General features: G+C 35.6%; 1 protein-coding gene across 1 annotated transcript in view; it reads right to left on the reverse strand.

Moving 5' to 3' along the window:
• Window positions 1–1,877: 1,877 nt before the first annotated feature.
• GPC5 (glypican 5) overlaps window positions 1,878–17,871 on the reverse strand; it is a gene marked incomplete at both ends in the record, with an annotated part of 1,343,473 nt that continues 1,327,479 nt past the window's right edge. The window contains one exon of the mRNA XM_079779628.1: window positions 1,878–2,035. Coding sequence (XP_079635754.1) covers window positions 1,878–2,035 — 158 coding nt within the window. The remainder of the gene's footprint in view (window positions 2,036–17,871) is intronic.

Genomic DNA, 17,871 nt, shown 5'->3' on the forward strand with positions numbered 1-17,871 from the left:
TAGATTCTGGAAGGAGGTGAGTGTAACATCTACATAATATACCACCATGTTGGATCTCCCCATTCACACTGTTTATTTTGTTTCTACTCTGCTTTTATCCATTTCCTGCCATAACTAAAACAATCTCCTATCAACTAATTTTACATCTTTGAGTACTAAACCATGCCCTTTAGTTTGTCTTTCAAATTCTGTTAAAGTTGGTTCAGAAGTTTTGTCAGAGCAAACCAACTATAACTTGGGTGGAGTACAGCAAATGGATATCACTTACTTATTTCAGAGTTATTTCAATAATGAGCTGAGGTGGATATGTTTAAGATATAATATGTACAGTGTGATAGTGCAAATGAGTTATAAACCAAGTAGATGATAGAATAAATATTAAGATCTGGAGCAGAAAACTAGGAAAATAACATCCATAAGGTAGAATAACACTTCCAGTTCTGAAACATGTTTGAACAGATAGTAACATCTAATTTGGCAGTTTCAACAAATTGTGGTTTAAATTCACCATTGTCAGATCATTTGGTTAACTGAGACTCTAAGAGAGAACATGGTTTGATCATATACTGTTTGATGATTTGGAGAAAATGATTTCACCTTACAAATATGACTGTCAGTGGAGTCCTCATCAACTCTTTCTCAGAGGTCATTTCAAATTCTTTTGACTTTTTAAATTTTATTTTATAGGTTCAGCACTTCCCTTTACTATTCTGTCACTTTGTGTTAATAATACTTTTTGGCTATCAACTGGATGTAATAATTCTTAATAAAAGCTGACTTATCTCTTCCTCCTTAAGTGCAGCGATAGACATAACCTAATCAGTGTCTGCTGAAGCATCTTATCATAGCTGGAACATCAGGGACTATGGATTAGCAGCTCTGCTAATGCGCAAAGAGGGAAAGAGCTAAAACATTGCATGCCCTATTTTCTGTATTAGTGCATGTGTTTAGATATTCAAAGGAACCTTGCAAATGTATATAGGTAGTTAATTATTTGTTCAATATCAAGATTGAAAAAGAAGTAACAAATAATATTGTGAAAATGGATGGATATATCATTTTGCCAGAAAAAAAATGACCAATGATTTTTAAAGTTTTCCACCAGATAATGAACAGCTTTATTAGAGATATTCCTAGAGCAGGCATGTGCTTTGCAACACAGCTAAATCCATTAGGCAAACAGAGAGGGCAAACAGAGCCACAATGCCAAAGACTGCATTATGAATATAATGGAATACAGATCAGATGCTACCAAAATACTCAGCTTTAAGGTGTGTCAGTGGCTAAATTACAGCAGATAGAAATTATCATTCTTTAATGAAATTACATGAAATGTTCCTCAGCAATCTACTCTATAACATACAGGCATTCAGTAATTTCTTTCTATAGTTTGCAAAAATGGAGGAATTTCTTGAAAATGCATGCATACTACTTGCCATTGTTTATTTTGATTCATTTAATGGAATCCTAATTCCAGTATTTTAAGAAACACTCTACTGTTTTCATAGTCCTGCAAATAGACCTTCAATTAAAAATATTTTTCTTTTAGAAAGAAAGGGGTTTGGAATGTAGGATAATAAAATTACAAATATACTGAATCCTTCTTAAGCACAGTCACTTCTGTATTTGCAGGTTTAACATGTTAGAATTTACCAAGGTTTAAGTTAGATTCAAAGGAGACATGTTTTCCAACAGTTTTTCCTTTAAATGTTGATTTTTAGATACTTTGTGAACCTTCCAACTTGTTTAAGGTTAGTGTTACATACCTTTTTATAAATATAACTGTTATATTTAAAAAAGATCTCTTATTCCAATCAGATGAAGGTGGGAGAAATCAGACTTCAGGAAAACATATATATCAGGGCAAAATAGTTCAGTTACCAAAGCCCAGGGAGTAACATCACTGCACACATCAGAGAAAATGTCATTGACTCCGTTGCTGCTGTACATCCTGCTCCTGTTGTGTCTAAGGTGCTCCCACCGTCTGTTTGATGGATTTGCTTTACATCACTGAGGTTCATCTCTTCTGGCATCCCTGAAGAGGCAAATAACAAAACACAGGATGATGCATGACCACCTTACCATGATACGTATAGAACAACTCTTAAACGCAAGTGTGAATGCCATCATTTTTTTCATAGTATTCTCCATGTGTTCACTTAACTCTAAATGATTCATGTCATCCAGGTATTTCTGCTCTTCTTAAATTGGAGAGTCCAGGCTCTTGAATAAGAGTTCTCAGAAATATAGGAGCAAAATGAAATGCTTTTCTCCCCCGGTTTCTTAAAAGCATTTGGAGTATTTCCCTAATGTCATTAATTGGTAAAATAGTAAATAAATTTAATTTTAAAATGTCATGAACTATGGCATTATCGCTTGTTCCAGAAATGTAGCAACTATAGTAATTATGTGAAAAGATTTTCTTGAGGAAAAAAAAAATGTAAGGAGAAATCATTAAATATGACATTTTTTACAGGATCCTTGTTGGAAATATATGAAAGAATAATAACTAATATTATATCCTTTATACACACATACCATTTTGGGGATGGAGATGTAGAGATTTGTCAATAGATCAAAGAATTTGTTAATAGGGTGACCTGTAGATGAAAATTGGGGATAACGTGTTTAATTAAAAGAAAGTGGGCAATATCAACCAAGATCCAGTCACCCTGGTTATTACTTCTCTGTGTTATGAAATTTGACAAGCAGAGGAGGAGACCAGCTCCCAAATTATGGGGGAAGAAATAATCAGTTTCTTAAAGAAGTTTACTCTAATATACTTAGGGAATTACTAACTTATCACTTATTATCTAGTGCCACCAGTGTTCTGAGACCATGTGACTGTCTGGATTATCTCATGGCATACCACTATCAGTCACAATTAAGTTTAAATTTAATATTGTTACAGCCACACATATTGACATCATAATTACAGTGAGACTGAGGGAAAAAAAGCTTCTTATAAGGAAAAGTCAGTATTTATGTAATTAGGTCAATACATATATATAATTCAGAAGATGAGCTCTATTGCATTCAGAGCATTAAAATGAAGTGCAGCTCTACTGATCTACCGTATTGATTTTACAGTCTGAGCTCTCGCATTATTATTCATTGTTTGGGTACTTGTTTTGCCCTTCTGTGTCATTAGGCAAGATGAATAAACTAGTGATTCAATTTTTATAGGGACTGGAGTAGAGTGTAAATATTTTAGTCATGGTTTTATACTTCTTGTTATGCTAGAGCTTAAGAAGGAGTTATGAGGACTCTAGGCAATTAAAATAATTTCCCCCCATGATTTCTACGTAAATTTGAGCTCTGAGGGCTTTACTTTTCTTTTTTAAAGCACTGTAAAGAGGTGCTGGGATTGTATTCATGAATAACTTTTTTTAACACCTTTCTGAGCTGATGTTTCTCTCATTCATTCATGAGCCAGGTACTGGTCTGGGTTCAGGTGATACCATCTCATGAGTAATAATATTTAAGTAGAAAGATCTTAAATCTTATGCCTGCAACTCAGGCAATGCCAGGAATGATATCCCACTCTCAATCTGATGTCATTTTAACATCCGAGGGAAAGATGTTACTAATAAATTAATATAATGGTGCTAAGGAGGATGGCCACTTGAGATAAGCTTCATATGCAAAGGATTGAAGATCCCTTCAAGAGCCTGGCAGTCAAGGCTGCAGTTTCTAATCAAATTCCAACCTAGCCTTGACATCTGTTAAGAAATCTTAGCATTCTGAGAAGGTGAGCCCCACAATTATTTGATGCAATGATTGTTTTCTTAAAGGAATTTAATTAACTAAGTTTGTAAATTTTATCAAAGCTTAACCAAACACCCATAAAAGAAAAATCAGTCTGGGAATTTATTAGATTAACAAATTAAGCAAAAACAAATGATTCTTTGAATAATGTTTTCTATGCATGATAGTAACTCAGAAAGATGCCAATACATTCATATTTCTGCCCTTGGTGGCTTATAATCTGGTAGAGAAGTTAGTCATGTTATTACAAAATTAATGTAATGTTAAAACTTGGGTACATGCCTGGTGGTTGGTGCTATGAAGCATGTAAAAGGAATGTAATTTGTTGAGAGAAGGCTCCACTAAGGAAGTGTCAATGTGGATCAATTTATTTGGCAATATCTACAGAGTGCTTGCTATAGTGCCAGTACTTCACACATATTAACTTGTTTCATTCTCACAACAGTTCCATGTGGTAGGCACAGTTCTTATGGCTGCTTTTGTAGATGAGGAAACTGAGGCACTAGGAGGTTAAGTAACATCAAATCCAGTTTGGACCAGCCTGTGTTGTGATCACCTGCTGGGCTGACTCCAAGCACTTGGTGGGACACCAAGAAATCAGTATTTAATTTGGGAGCAGAGAAGGTCAATTATGTTTTCCCAGAGAGTTTTCACTATGAGAAACGTTTCTCCTTTCTTTATATAGGATGGCTGATTATGTGCTAGTTTTGTGTACTAATCAAGCAACTGGAAATATTCAGGGTTAGAATTCTTGTGGGCGCATACAGGGTGATGAGTCAGAAGGCTTGATGAATCAGAGAATTGCAGCTACTTTTGTCATGCTGGCCTTTTCCTTGAGGCAAGGAGTGTGGGTATTTTTTCCTTTCTATCTATTCTGACTAAATACATATTTTAAAAAGTATTAGTTCCACTACACTACAAAGACTATGTTTAAAGATAATTTGTTTTCTTTTTTTAAAAAGGAAAATTGTATGGGCAAGAGCTTGTTAATTTGGTCACTCATTTACAAAATTTACCCACTTCTGTCTCTGTGTCAGGTACTGTGCTGGAGACTAAATATGCAGTTATAGGCTTTTCTCTTCATGCTTTGAGTCTACTAAACTACCAGGTGTCTTTTCCACCATTGGTGGACAAACAAAGCAGATTAAAATGTTGGGAGCAGGATTAGAGGTCATTATTTGAATTCAGTGAAGTCAAAATAATTTATCTGTAGAAGTTATGTTTTCAAGGTAGCTATAATCATGGCATCACAAAAAATGCTTATTACATAGTGTGCTTTTAGTGAATATTGTCGAATGTGTACATTGAATAATGACTCTCATTCTCACAACAAGAGGATGAGTTAGGTACAATTATTTCCCCTCATTCTACAGATTAGGAACAGGTGCAGAAGCAGTAATTTACTCAAGGTAACATACTGTGGCTGAATCCCAGATGTGTCCCAGTCAAATGTGGTTTTCTTTTATTCCAGAACCATGCTTATTGCCAGGACACAATTAAGGACTTGAATTTGCAGTCAAACTCTGCTCAGCCACAGATTGGCTAGGAGACTTTGGATGTGACCCCCATGTGACAGAATTTTAAAATGAGAGCATTTTCAGTGAGAGAAGGATTGGTTAAAACACAGTGCTGGCTAGTTAATTAAATAAATATTTGGAAAATAAGCTAGATTTTTATTTCAAAGAATCTCTAAAGTAAGTGCCTATGGGACCAAATATTTAAGTACAAATAACGAGGAAGTGAACAAACATATAGGCTGATACTTTTATTTATGTTTAGGTGGTGGAAAACACATTGATTTTTTTTTAGGCAGAATCTATAAGAGAAGATTAATAGTTTTAACTTCATAATAAAAAACAACAACTTCTGTATAGCATGGAACACCATTAAAAAAAAAGTTAGGGGGGGATAGAAAAATGGAGAAAATAATGCAGTGTGTACTATAGCAAAAGAATAATGTCTTTAACATAGAAAGAGTTCCCATAATTCATACCTAAACTATAATATCCTCATAGAAAAATCGTGAAAGGAAATAAAAAATACAAGAAAAAATTATAGAAAAACTGAAATTCTTCTTTACAGAAAAGCCAATAAATACAATCTTCCACATGATGAGATGTCAATTGTCTAATGTCCAGTTGGCAAAGGCATGGCAGAGAGCATATGACAGCTAGTTTGTGCAAGGGTAGAACTCTTTTTTCAGAAATGGCCAAAATATATAATAACTATTTAAAATGTATGTTTACCTAGACCCAATAATTATACTTTTATGAAGCAATTTTATGAGATTAAGAAAATGTGCACATATATATTCACAAAATGTTAATCTGTGCATTGTTAGTGAAAAATCATAGCCATTTAGTGTCCATTAGTAGGGAATTAAAAAAATTAAGTACATCCACTTATTATTATTTTTTCTAAAACTAGGTTCACTTGACAGTGAAATCTAGGCATAAGTCTGTAGACCAGTATTCTTTTATTTTTAATTGAATTTATTAGGGTTACATCCTATCTAATAAAGAGGGAATATGTTAATTGACCCTCACACTGTTGCAAAGATGGTGGTGCTCACAGCCAATAAGGAGGGAGTATGCTAATTGACTGCCCTGCCCTCAAAGATGGTGGTGCCCACAGCCACAAGATGGTGGCACTCAGTCCCCTCAACCCTGCCAGGGCAGCAGGCATGCGGCAAGGCTGGGCCCGCCCCTAGGTGGGCCCAGCCACTCCACGCACCTGCCTCCAGAGTCCCCCATTCCCCTCAGCGCCCCAGCCGCCCAGGGTTGGCCCAAGGCGCAGGCAAGCCTCAGATGGTGGCTGCCCTGCCAACCAGGGCCACCCGAGGCTCAGGTAACCAGGGCCGGCAGAGGCTTGTGCTGCCAGCAGTGGCAGCAGCAGAGGTGTGATGGGGCGATGCCTTCCCCTGATTGACGGGTCACCTCCCACCCCTGAGGGCTCCCGGACTGTGAGAGGGGGCAGGCCGGGCTGAGGGACCCCCCCCCCTCCAATGCATGAATTTTCATGCACTGGGCCTCTAGTTGGTTAATAAAATTATATAGGTTTCAGGTGTACAATTTTAAAATACATCATCTGTATATTGTAGTGTGTTCCCCACCCCAAGTCAAGATCCCTTCAATCACTATTTATACTCCCTTTGCCCTCTTCTACCTCCCCCCACTCCCCTTTCCCTTTAGTGATCACCAGACTATTGTTTGGGTCTATGAGGTGTTTCTTGTTTCTTTGTTTGTTTGTTTATTTATTTTTTGCTTAATCCCTTCATTTTTTTTCACCCAGCTACTAACATCCCTTCCCTTCTGACAGTTGTCAGTCTGTTTTCAGAATCCAAGTCTTTATTTTGTTTCTCAGTTTATTTTTTTTACTAGAGTCCACATATAAGTGAACTCATACTTGTTTTTCTTTGACTGGCTTACTTCACTTAACATAATACTCTCCAGGTCCATCCATGCTGTCATAAAAGGTAAGGTTTCCCTCTTTTTCATGGCCAAGTAGTATTCCATTTTGTAAATGTACCACAAATTTTTATCCACTCATCTACTGATGTCCACTTGGGCTACTTATAAATCTTGGATATTGTATATAATGCTGCAATGAACAGAATGGTGCATATATTCTTTCAAATCAGTGTTTTGAGTTTCTTCATATATACTCCCCACAGTAGAATCTCTGGGTCATAAGGCAGTTTAGTTTTTAATTTTTTGAGGTGACTTAACACTGCTTTGCATAGTGGCTGCACCATTCTGCATTCTCACCAACAGTGCACGAGGGTTCCCTTTTCTCCACATCATTGCCAGCACTTGTTTGTTGATTTATTGATGATAGTTGTTCTGACAGGTGTGAGGTGATATCTCATTTTAATTTGCATTTCTCTGATGATTAGTGAGCATCTTTTCATATATCTATTGGCCATCTGTTGTCCTCTTTGGAGAAGTATCTGTTTAGGTCCTTTGACCACTTTTTAATTGGATTGTTTATTTGTTTTTGGTATTGAGTTGTGTAAGTTCTTTAAAATTTTTGGATATTAACCCCTTATTAGATGTATCATTGGTGAATATGTTCTCCCATTCAATGGGTCTTTTTATTTTGTTGATAGTTTTCTTTGAATCCACTTATTTAAAAAAATTAAAAATTAGATATTTAATTGGCACAGAAAAATGTTTTCAATGTATTTTAATATATATACTTCCATGACATTTAAGGTTCTTTGAACTCTGATAATCTATGGCTACCTTTCTTTGAAGGTAGGGAACTCCTTATTGATTTTTGTATTCACCTAGTTAACATTTAATAATAATAATTAAGTGAACGAGTAAATTGATTTTCCATCCAGGGAATCACAAAATTATAAAAATGTTTCTCTAATTCAGTTTTTTCTCTTTTCTTTGTTTCTTGACTTACAACACAGTGTAATCTTAAGGTGTACAACATAATAATTTTAATATACATATATATATAGCAAAATATTTGCCATCACAATTTTAGGTAATGTCTCCATTATGCCACATAATTACAATATCTTTTTTATTTTGAGAACATTTAAGATCAAATCTCTTAGTGACTTTCAGGTATGTAATACAGTATTAGCTATAATCACTGTGTTGTATATTAGATCATCAGAACTTATATATCTGATAACTGGAAGTTTATACTTTTTGACAAACATCACCCATTTATTCCACCCACCAGTCCCTGGTAAATACAACTCTATATGTTTCTTGTTTGAATTTTTTAGATTCCATGTATAAGTGAGATCATATAGTATTTGTCTTTCTCTGATTTATTTTACTTTGCATAATGCCCTCAAGTTTCATCCATGTTTTTATTATTGCAGGATTTTCTTCTTTCCCAGGGCTGAATAATATTTCATTGTGTATATAAATACACACATATGTATATGTATTTATATTACATCTTTTTAATCTATTTGTGCTTTTATGGAATGTTAGGCTGTTTCTATATAGTGGCTATTGTGAATAATGCCGCGATTAACATGGGAGTGCAGGTATCTCTTGGAGATCCTGTTTTCATATTTTGGCTATATACTCAGAGGATGGATTGCTAGATTATATGGTAGTTTTATTTTTACTTTGTAAAGAAATCTATATATTGTTTTTCATAGTGGCCGTACCATTTACATGTGCACTAACAGTGCAAAAAGTTTCTCTTTTCTCTAGATCCTCACCAACACATCATTTGTCTTTTTGATAACAGCCATTCTAAAAGATGTGAGGTGATATTGTGGTTTTGATTTACATTTCCCTTATGACTAGTGATGTCCAGCATCTTTTCATATACCTGTTGGCCATTTATTTGTATGTCTACTTAGGAAAAATGTCTCTTTGGTTGCTCAAATTCAATTTCTTTTAATATAGGGCATAGATATATTTCAGCAACACATAATTTAGAATAAAATCTTAGAATTAGATGTGAACTTGAAATTTTATACCTAAGCCCAGTTGGCATGGCTCAGTGGTTGACTGTGAACCTATGAACCAGGAATTTATATGCTCAATCCTCAGTAGGAGGCATGCAGGGAGGCAGTCAATCAATGATTATCTCTCATGATTCATATTTCAGTCTCTCTCTCCCGCTCCCTTCCTCTCTGAATTCAATAAAAATATATTAAAAAAAGAAAAAAGAAATAAAAATATTTGTGTAAAATAAATTAAAATGTACACATCCACAGTCAGTGGGGGATTTTAATGCCACTGTAATTGATAGCTCAAGCAGATGAAAGTTAGAAGTTATGGATGACTTGGTAGCCAGAATCTTAGCGGGGAGGACAGGAGAACTCCCTTGCCTCCTGCCATGATTCTAATACACTTGTTGCACCTCCTTGTTCAACCTCACCCATATTGCTTTGGTTGGCAAGTTGGGAAGAATGAACCAACATGCTGAGCTTTTGCATTTCTCATCCTCTTTTGAGTCTGCCTGCCCACAGTGAAGATGCATTCTTCCTTGTTCTTCACTATTGTTTAAGCTGATGCCAACTCTATTCCTGCAGGAAAGACATGTATTTTCTAGCCATTCTTCTGAATGGTAATTCTTGGATGAAATATTAGACATCATATGTAAGTACATTCTACAGTTCAGTTTTTTAACATTAAAAAGCTAATATTTTTATGTTTACTTGTTTGACACCTGTGCTTATATTTTAATTCATAGTGACCTTGAGAAGAAAAAAGGAGTGTTCTTTTGTACCAGCTCCAAATGCAAACTTTTACAAGCTTGATCTAATAAATATGGATAGATAGAATCATAGATGACATCATGCAGTCAATGACTACAGCATATAGTGCCTAAACACTCTTTAAATCACAGCTAATATATTTACAAAAGAGATAGCATAGCAGGGCCCAAAGCAAATACTAATGATTAACAAGTCATTTTAACATAAAGAAAATAAATTCTTTGACCACAACATAATAAAGGTAAACCTAAAGGAGAACCATGATTTCTACAGCAAACCTAGTCACATGACCATCCCCAATGATAAGGAGCTAGGATGTGTAGTACTACTATATGCACAAGAGGAAAAGACTCAGATATGTAGAGATGTCATATCTATTAGGCTCCCTTAATTGTGTTTGTTTCCTCTTAAACTAGGCAGATTTGTAGAAAGTTTCTTCCAATATCCTGTCTTAGAGCAAGTCCTTGGCTGAAAGAATTCTGGGAGTCAAATGGGAGGAGCAGCCTAGGGATAGGGTGTAGATCTCAATATTCATTATCGGTAAATAGATGGGTATATATGCAGAATAATACATACTCCTGCTCTCAGATGTGACTGCCATTCTCCAGTCCAGAGATTCTTTCCATATTACACCTCTAGGATCATATTGATGTATGAAAGAGATAGACAGACATATATTGGTCTGGAGTGGAAGAAGGAATCATGGAATATTACTAGCTATTGACTAGTCCTTTTGTTAACCCTCTTCTTTTATACCCTCTTACTAGAGCTGATAGATGATGCTTATTTCTGTATCTTTTGTGGATTTCACTGAACAAGTCTATTTTCTCAGTGTTGGTTGGGAGTTGGCTTTCTTGGGCCTACTATCATTTATCTATCTGCTTTACAACTTCCAAAGTTCTTATTGTGGCCTCTTCTATTTCCTCTACTCTCAGTAAATTTATGTTTTATGGTTTTAAAAAGTCCTTATTATGTATTTTACTGGGGATGCAGGAGAGATTAAAGATAGATATGTCTGATCAATTTGTCATCTTGAAGGTAACATACTGAACAATTCACAGCATCTGGGCACTGAAGCTCCATCTTGCCTTTGGGTAAGCTTAGGTCTGTTTAGCCAGTTGGCATTGGTGTCGTTCAGGTTGGTATCTATTCTGGTTGGTTAATTCTCCTGCTGTAGATGCTATTTTTGATGACTATCCCTGATGTGGTGATAATTGTCATTAAAATTATTGAGCAGCATTCCATTTTATCAGGAAACTTACTAGTAAAACATGACTGTTCCCATCCCAGTGCTAAATATTGCAAAACAACCTGCTGCCTTACTGAGGAATGACTGAATGCACATTGGAGGACTGCATGGCAGGCTGCATTGCCTAGTCTAGGGTGCATTTGCTGTATAGTATTGTAAACTTAATGTGCCAGAAAAAGGCCTGCTGGGGGTAGAACTATGGGGGTAATTGGAAAATTGAGGATTTCTGAAATTTGGGCCCTTTAAATATTTTCTTTTATTTAGACTTTTTATTGAACATATAATGCATATATTTGAGATACTGGATTGGGCATTGATTAAATAGATGACATTTTCCCTGACTAGTATTTGCTAAAAATTAGCTCCAGCAAGTTAAATGTGAACACTGATGAGGAGACAACTTTTCTCCCAATGAAATGTGAAAATTAACTTCAGGCAAATTTTGCTTCAGTAAGTGAAGAATATTAAGTAGCTAATCCTTGGAGCCTAAAAATTGTCAAAATGTCTATGAATGTTGTGCAAGAGAAATTGTAAAACTTATTACATTTATTAAATAGAAATGAATGATCTTGGCTTACATATCTGATTCATCATGTGCATTATAAATTAATATATTTAACTTAATAGTTCAAGCTCTAAATATTATGCTATTTTTTAAGAACAAATTCTATTGACTCAAGGGATATCTAAATAAAATATAGAGAAACAACCATTGCCATTATCCCTGAGAATATCAACAATATTCATGAAAATATACAAAACAGCACACATGAAGAGAAGTACTTAGGTTGTGGGGATGGCTCTCTGCTTGTCCTCGTGGTGTTCTCAGTTGGAGATTTGTATTCAGATGGGACTCTGTTACATTTTTAAATATATTATTTGCTGTACTTTGGGTTGACAAGACATTATGAAAATAACAGGTGCATGTGTGAGGAGAGAACACTCTTGTATTGAAAGCAGGGGAATTATGCAGATGTTAAAAATTATGGGATCACCTTTCCTGACCCAGTATGGAAATTCTTCCATTCTTACATTATATCTCCCGGAATAAATAATATCCATACTCATTTTCTCTCAAACCCACAATTTGTTGTAGCCCCTAGTATCTAATTCCATGTGACATATGATAATAAAATGCATACTTTTCCATCTATTGTGAGTTTTCTGGCATAAACCTGTCTAACAACAATGTCAGTTTCTTCTGTCCTTGTCCCCATGCATTGTCCAAATATAAACAGTGCTGTTTTCTCACCCTAGGTATGTACAGGTTTTCTTCTCATCATCACCCAGTTTGACTATTTAAAAACATATATATATATATATATATATATATATATATATATATATTCACACACACACATATATATGTATATACTAGTATATATACATTTGTATATAATATATAAGATATATATATATATCTTTGCCACTTATATTTGGGTCCATATGTTGATCTCATTCACTTAATTTTAAGCCCTTCAAAGTCAGGATTATGTTTTCTATTCCTTGAATTTATATTAGCTACTCACAGTATTCTATATTTTGTAGAAGCTTTTTGAATATATTACTTACTGGAAATAAGTTTTATATATAAATAATCATTTAAAACTTTATTTTTTAAATTTATTCAAATTGCAGCCACACCCATGGGTAGAATTCTTGCTAGAAGGCAATGGAGCATAGTAGAAAGAGCTGGGGTCAAGCCCCAGAAACTTTAGAATATTCATACAGTCATTGAAATTCAGTTTCTTCATCTATAACATTTGCATGACAATAAGAGTTTCTCCCAGGAACGATGTGCACATTAAATGAAATCATAAATATGAAAAACACTTTGTAATTTTTTTACATAGACAGATATATAGTTATTATTTGAATATTAAAGGTGGAGGTAGGCAAAGTGAGTTGAAAAGTGAAGTTTCTTTAGATAGTAGCTGATAGAGCCAGAAAAAAAGGTGTTAGTTTCTTAGTCCAGGTCCATGCCTGGCAAGGGGACTTTACACCTTAGAACAAACCACCTGCATATTAAATAAGCTAGTCAGATGTTGTGCAACATTAATTGGAGCCCAATAAGTTAGAAAGAGTGATGTCTTTCATTAAAGAATTGTTATAAAGACATTTCATCTGTAATACTTTCAACAATAACAATAAATTAAAAAATAAAAGTTTAAAGAAAGACATTTCAACTGCTATATATATATATATATATATATATATATATATATATATATATATTTAAATTTCAAAGTTTAGCAGAGATGATTCTTTAGTTTATGTGTAGGATGCGCCCTTGTGTTGTCGGCAATTAATAAATGTGTACAAAACCCTGGCCACAACAGATTTTAGACCCATACAAAAAACAAATCTTCAATACCACACACAAGACCTCTGCATTTTCCTGTAAAGACAGCTGATTGCCTTTACCCAAAGATTTTTTTAAAAGACTTCAATTTTTAGAGCAATGTTTGGTTTACAACAAAATGGAGAGGATAAGATAGAGATTTCCCACATACCCCGTCTCCTGATACATTCATAGCCTTCCCATTATCAGCATCACTCACAAAAATAGTACTTTTTTTTTTTTTTTTTTTTACCAAGGATGAATTTACATTGACAAAATATAATCACCCAAAGCCCATAGTTTACCTTAATATTCACTCTTGGTTGTATGAATTCTATGGTTTTGGACAAATGTATAAGGACATACTGTATATCCATCATTATGTCATTCAGAGTAATTTCACTGCCCTAAAATCTTCTGTATTCTACCTATTCATCTCTTATTACCCACACCACTGGCAACCATTGATCTTTTTATTGTCTACACTAGAGGCCTGGTGCACGAATTCGTGCATGGGTTGGGTCCCTTGGGGTGGCCTGTGGGGATCGGGTGACCCACAGTCCAACGCCACCTGCCGCTCCTGCCCGCTGCTCCCACTCATTCTGGCCCCTCTGTCCCTGCTGCGGGATCCCTCCCAGTCAGTCTCGATCGGGAAGTTGGGAGGGTCGGGACCCATTAGGCCCTCCAGGCAGGTGGTAGGACACCCTTGCCAGCCCGGGATCCAGATTCGTCCTGCTGACGTTTGCACCAGTTGTCAGGAGCCACCTGGCAGCTGCTTTTATATCGTTTCTTTCTTGCGTAGTATCTATGGAGGGGAAACGGCCGCTGTGCCCAAGGCCAACTTCCAGGCAGCTGGCAGTGCTGTTGGGATCATGCCAGCAGTGCAGGTCCATCAGTGCCTGTCCTGTTTTCCAAAGATTGGACCTGTAGGACTACTGAGGGAGTAGTGGCTGCCGCCAGGCTGGTGGGCCTCCAGGACGGGTCAGTCAGCTGAGCGGGTGCTCCCACTGTGGGAGCACAGTGACCACCAGGGGACAACTCCTGTGTTGAGCATCTGCCCCTTGGTGGTCAGTGCGCATTACAGCAACCGGTTGTTTGGTCGCTTAGGTTTTTATATATATAGATAGTTTTGCCTTTTACAGAATGTAATATAGATGGAATCACATAGTATGTAGACTTTCAGATTGGCTTCTTTCACAGTAATATGCATTTTTATCCACAGGTTATCTGTTCACCTACTAAAGGGCATATTGGATTCCTCCAAGTTCTGGCATTTATCATTAAAGCTGCTAGAAAGAACAGTGTGCTGATTTATGTATAGGCATGTTTTTAACTCTGCTGAGTAAATACTAAGGAGCATGACTGCTGAATCTTATGGTAAGAATATGCTTAGTGTTTAAGAACCCGTCAAAGTGTATTCCAAAATGGCTGCACCATTTTGCATTCCTACCAGTGATGTATGAGGGTTCCTATTGCTCTACCACTTCACCAATGTTTGGTGTTGTCAGTATTCCTGATCCGGGTCTTTCTAATAGGTGTGTGGTGTATCTCATTGTTGTTTTAATTTGGATTGCCTTAATGATATAGGAAGTGGATTGTCTTTTCATATGCTTATTTGCCATCTGTATATCTTCTTTGGTGAGGTGCCTATTAAGATCTTTCGTCCATTTTTAATTCTTATTGTTGAGTTTTCAGTGCTCTTTGTATATTTTGGATAACTGTCCTTTATCAGCTGTGGCATCAGAAATATTTCCTCTTGGTCAGTGGTTTATCTTTTCATTCTCATGGTATTGTATTTTGCAGAGCAAAACTTTTTATTTATTTTTTTAGATCCCAATGCTGTGCATTAGATCTCTAGAACTTACTCATCTTCTAACTGCAACATAATTTGATTTTAATGAAGCCCAGCTTATCATTGTTTCTTCCCTGAATTTTGTTTTTGAAATTGTATCTAAAAAAGGAAATTATTCCCAAATGATTTTTGTATTTAAAATAAGTTTTTCTGCAAACTTCCCATGGAACTCTGATGATTCCTGACCTTTAGGAGTGTATGGAACCTTTTGGTAAAGAGAAGTCTGTTATTTCAAAGGTATTCTGATGTTAAAAAAAGGAAGAAAAATGGTTCTCTAAATTACAGCCATTATTCTAAGAAAGGACCAGTTTCAACACAGAGTCAGGTGAGGAAAAATCATTTCCAAGTACAAAATTCAGACAGAATGTTTCCATGAAGGAAGTGGCTGGCATTGGAGGACATCACACAATGGAATATGAGTAATTGGGGACTACTGGGAAATGATTTTACATGAGCATTTCCAAGTAGTCTTACAATATCACACTACATCTGAATACTGGGCCAAATATGGGCCATATACTTCCAACTCTAGCAATTAATATATCATAAGTGGGAATGGTGACAATGAGAATATTTAGGAAAGGTTTTAAGATCGATATGCTTTTTATTTTAAAATAATAATCTAGTGCACATTTTTGTACACTCAAATTTTGTACACTTCTGTTTTCTAAAATTCACTTGGATATGTGAAGCAAAATGTAAGCAGCTTGTTCAGATTAAACTTCCAGAAGTTATCTAAATATTAGTTAAACCAAATTTATTGTACGATGACTGTCACAAACAGATGGTACACATTATGCACATGATAAAGGTCTCTCATAACATTGTCACTAATATTAGCTTGTTTATGGAATATTAAAGCTGAGACATAAACTGACAAGATCTGGGATGCTGCTATTCTCAATTCATTCTGTAGTACAAAAATGGAGCAGTGTAGTGAAAGCTAGCTAGGATCTCAAAAATCATTATAGCAATGGGATTCATCTAAATTAAGGGCAATATAACTCATAGACTCAACACCAAATTTACACCAAACAATATCTGGACTTCATTAAATCATTACCTTGAAATAGCAATCTTTCCATGTCGTATGGTTTCTCAATCTTGTTTGTGTAACTTATGGCCAATTTTAAATGTAAAATAATTGTTTTCATACACCCAGCTTAGAAACTAAATTTAATTAGAATGCCAGTAAATATGTATAAATTCATAACTTCATATAAACTCTTTATAGTTGTGATGTAAAGTTAAAATATAGATACAAATTAAAATCAAATAGTGATGAAATTAACATTAAAAGTATCATTAAATTAATGCAATGGATGACTTAGTCCTCTAAATCCTCACTATGCCATGAACACATACAGGTGGTATGATAGTTAATTTTATGTGTCCAATTGACTGGTGCACAGATTTTTGTTTAAACATTATTTGGGATGTTTCTATGAGGGTGTTTTGCCTGAGATAAATTGGTAGACCGAGTAAAGCAGATTGTCTACCCTAGCTTGGGAGGGCCTCATTCAATAAGTTGAAAGGCTAAATGAAATAAAAAGGCTGAGCCTTTCCTGACTTGAGAGAATTATTTATTCCTGCCTGACTTCCATTGAACTGGGCCATTGTCTTCTTCCTGCCTTGATTTGAACTAAAACACTGGCTTTTCCTAATTCTTGAGTTTGCCATCCTTGGGACTGAAACTGCCATCAGCTCTCCCGAGTCTCCAGTTTGCTGAATCAACTGCAGAACTTGGGACTTGACAGCCTCCATAACTGTGTGAGCCAATTCCATATATATCTACAGAAAACCCAGACTAATACATATTTGGTGCCAAAAGTGTTTCTAGGAGAACAGAATTTTGATGAGTATTCTGAATTGGTTTGGGGGTTTCTGGAATTGACTTTCTAATGTGATTAGATTCAAAGATGCTAAAGACTGCATTTCCAGTAGTGAAGAGAACACTGATAGTCCTTGACATGACCTGGCAATAGAGATACATAAAATATTTACATTGGATACTTGAATTCAACCACTTATGAGACGCAAGGAATTGGTTGACCATGTATAATACTTTTGAACATTTTTTCAAACTAATGACTATAATGAGATTGGCTGGTTGCTTCTATTGTTGCTGGACAAAGTGGGAAAAGAAAAGGATGAGCTCAAAGATTTGAATTCCTACGTCAAGTGCCACAAAAATGACCTGAATGATTCTATGGGAGCCCTGAAGGAGATGCCTATCTTCCGTAGTTACAGGGCTAAGTTTGCTGGAAATCAAATGTAGAATCTCCTCCTGCTACTGGCTAAATTACAATGCAAGTTGAACTCCCAGCATTGGAGGGTGTCTCCTGTTAAGTGATGGTGTTAACTGGGAAGGAATGGGGATCCTGAAAGTTGGAATGGGATGTATGGGAAGAACCTGATGAAGCTGGAAACATTGAGCATATAAATTCTGATGTCTT

The sequence above is a fragment of the Cnephaeus nilssonii genome (genome assembly GCF_951640355.1).
Source record: "Cnephaeus nilssonii genome assembly, chromosome: 8".
NCBI classification, from domain to species: Eukaryota; Metazoa; Chordata; class Mammalia; order Chiroptera; family Vespertilionidae; genus Cnephaeus; species Cnephaeus nilssonii.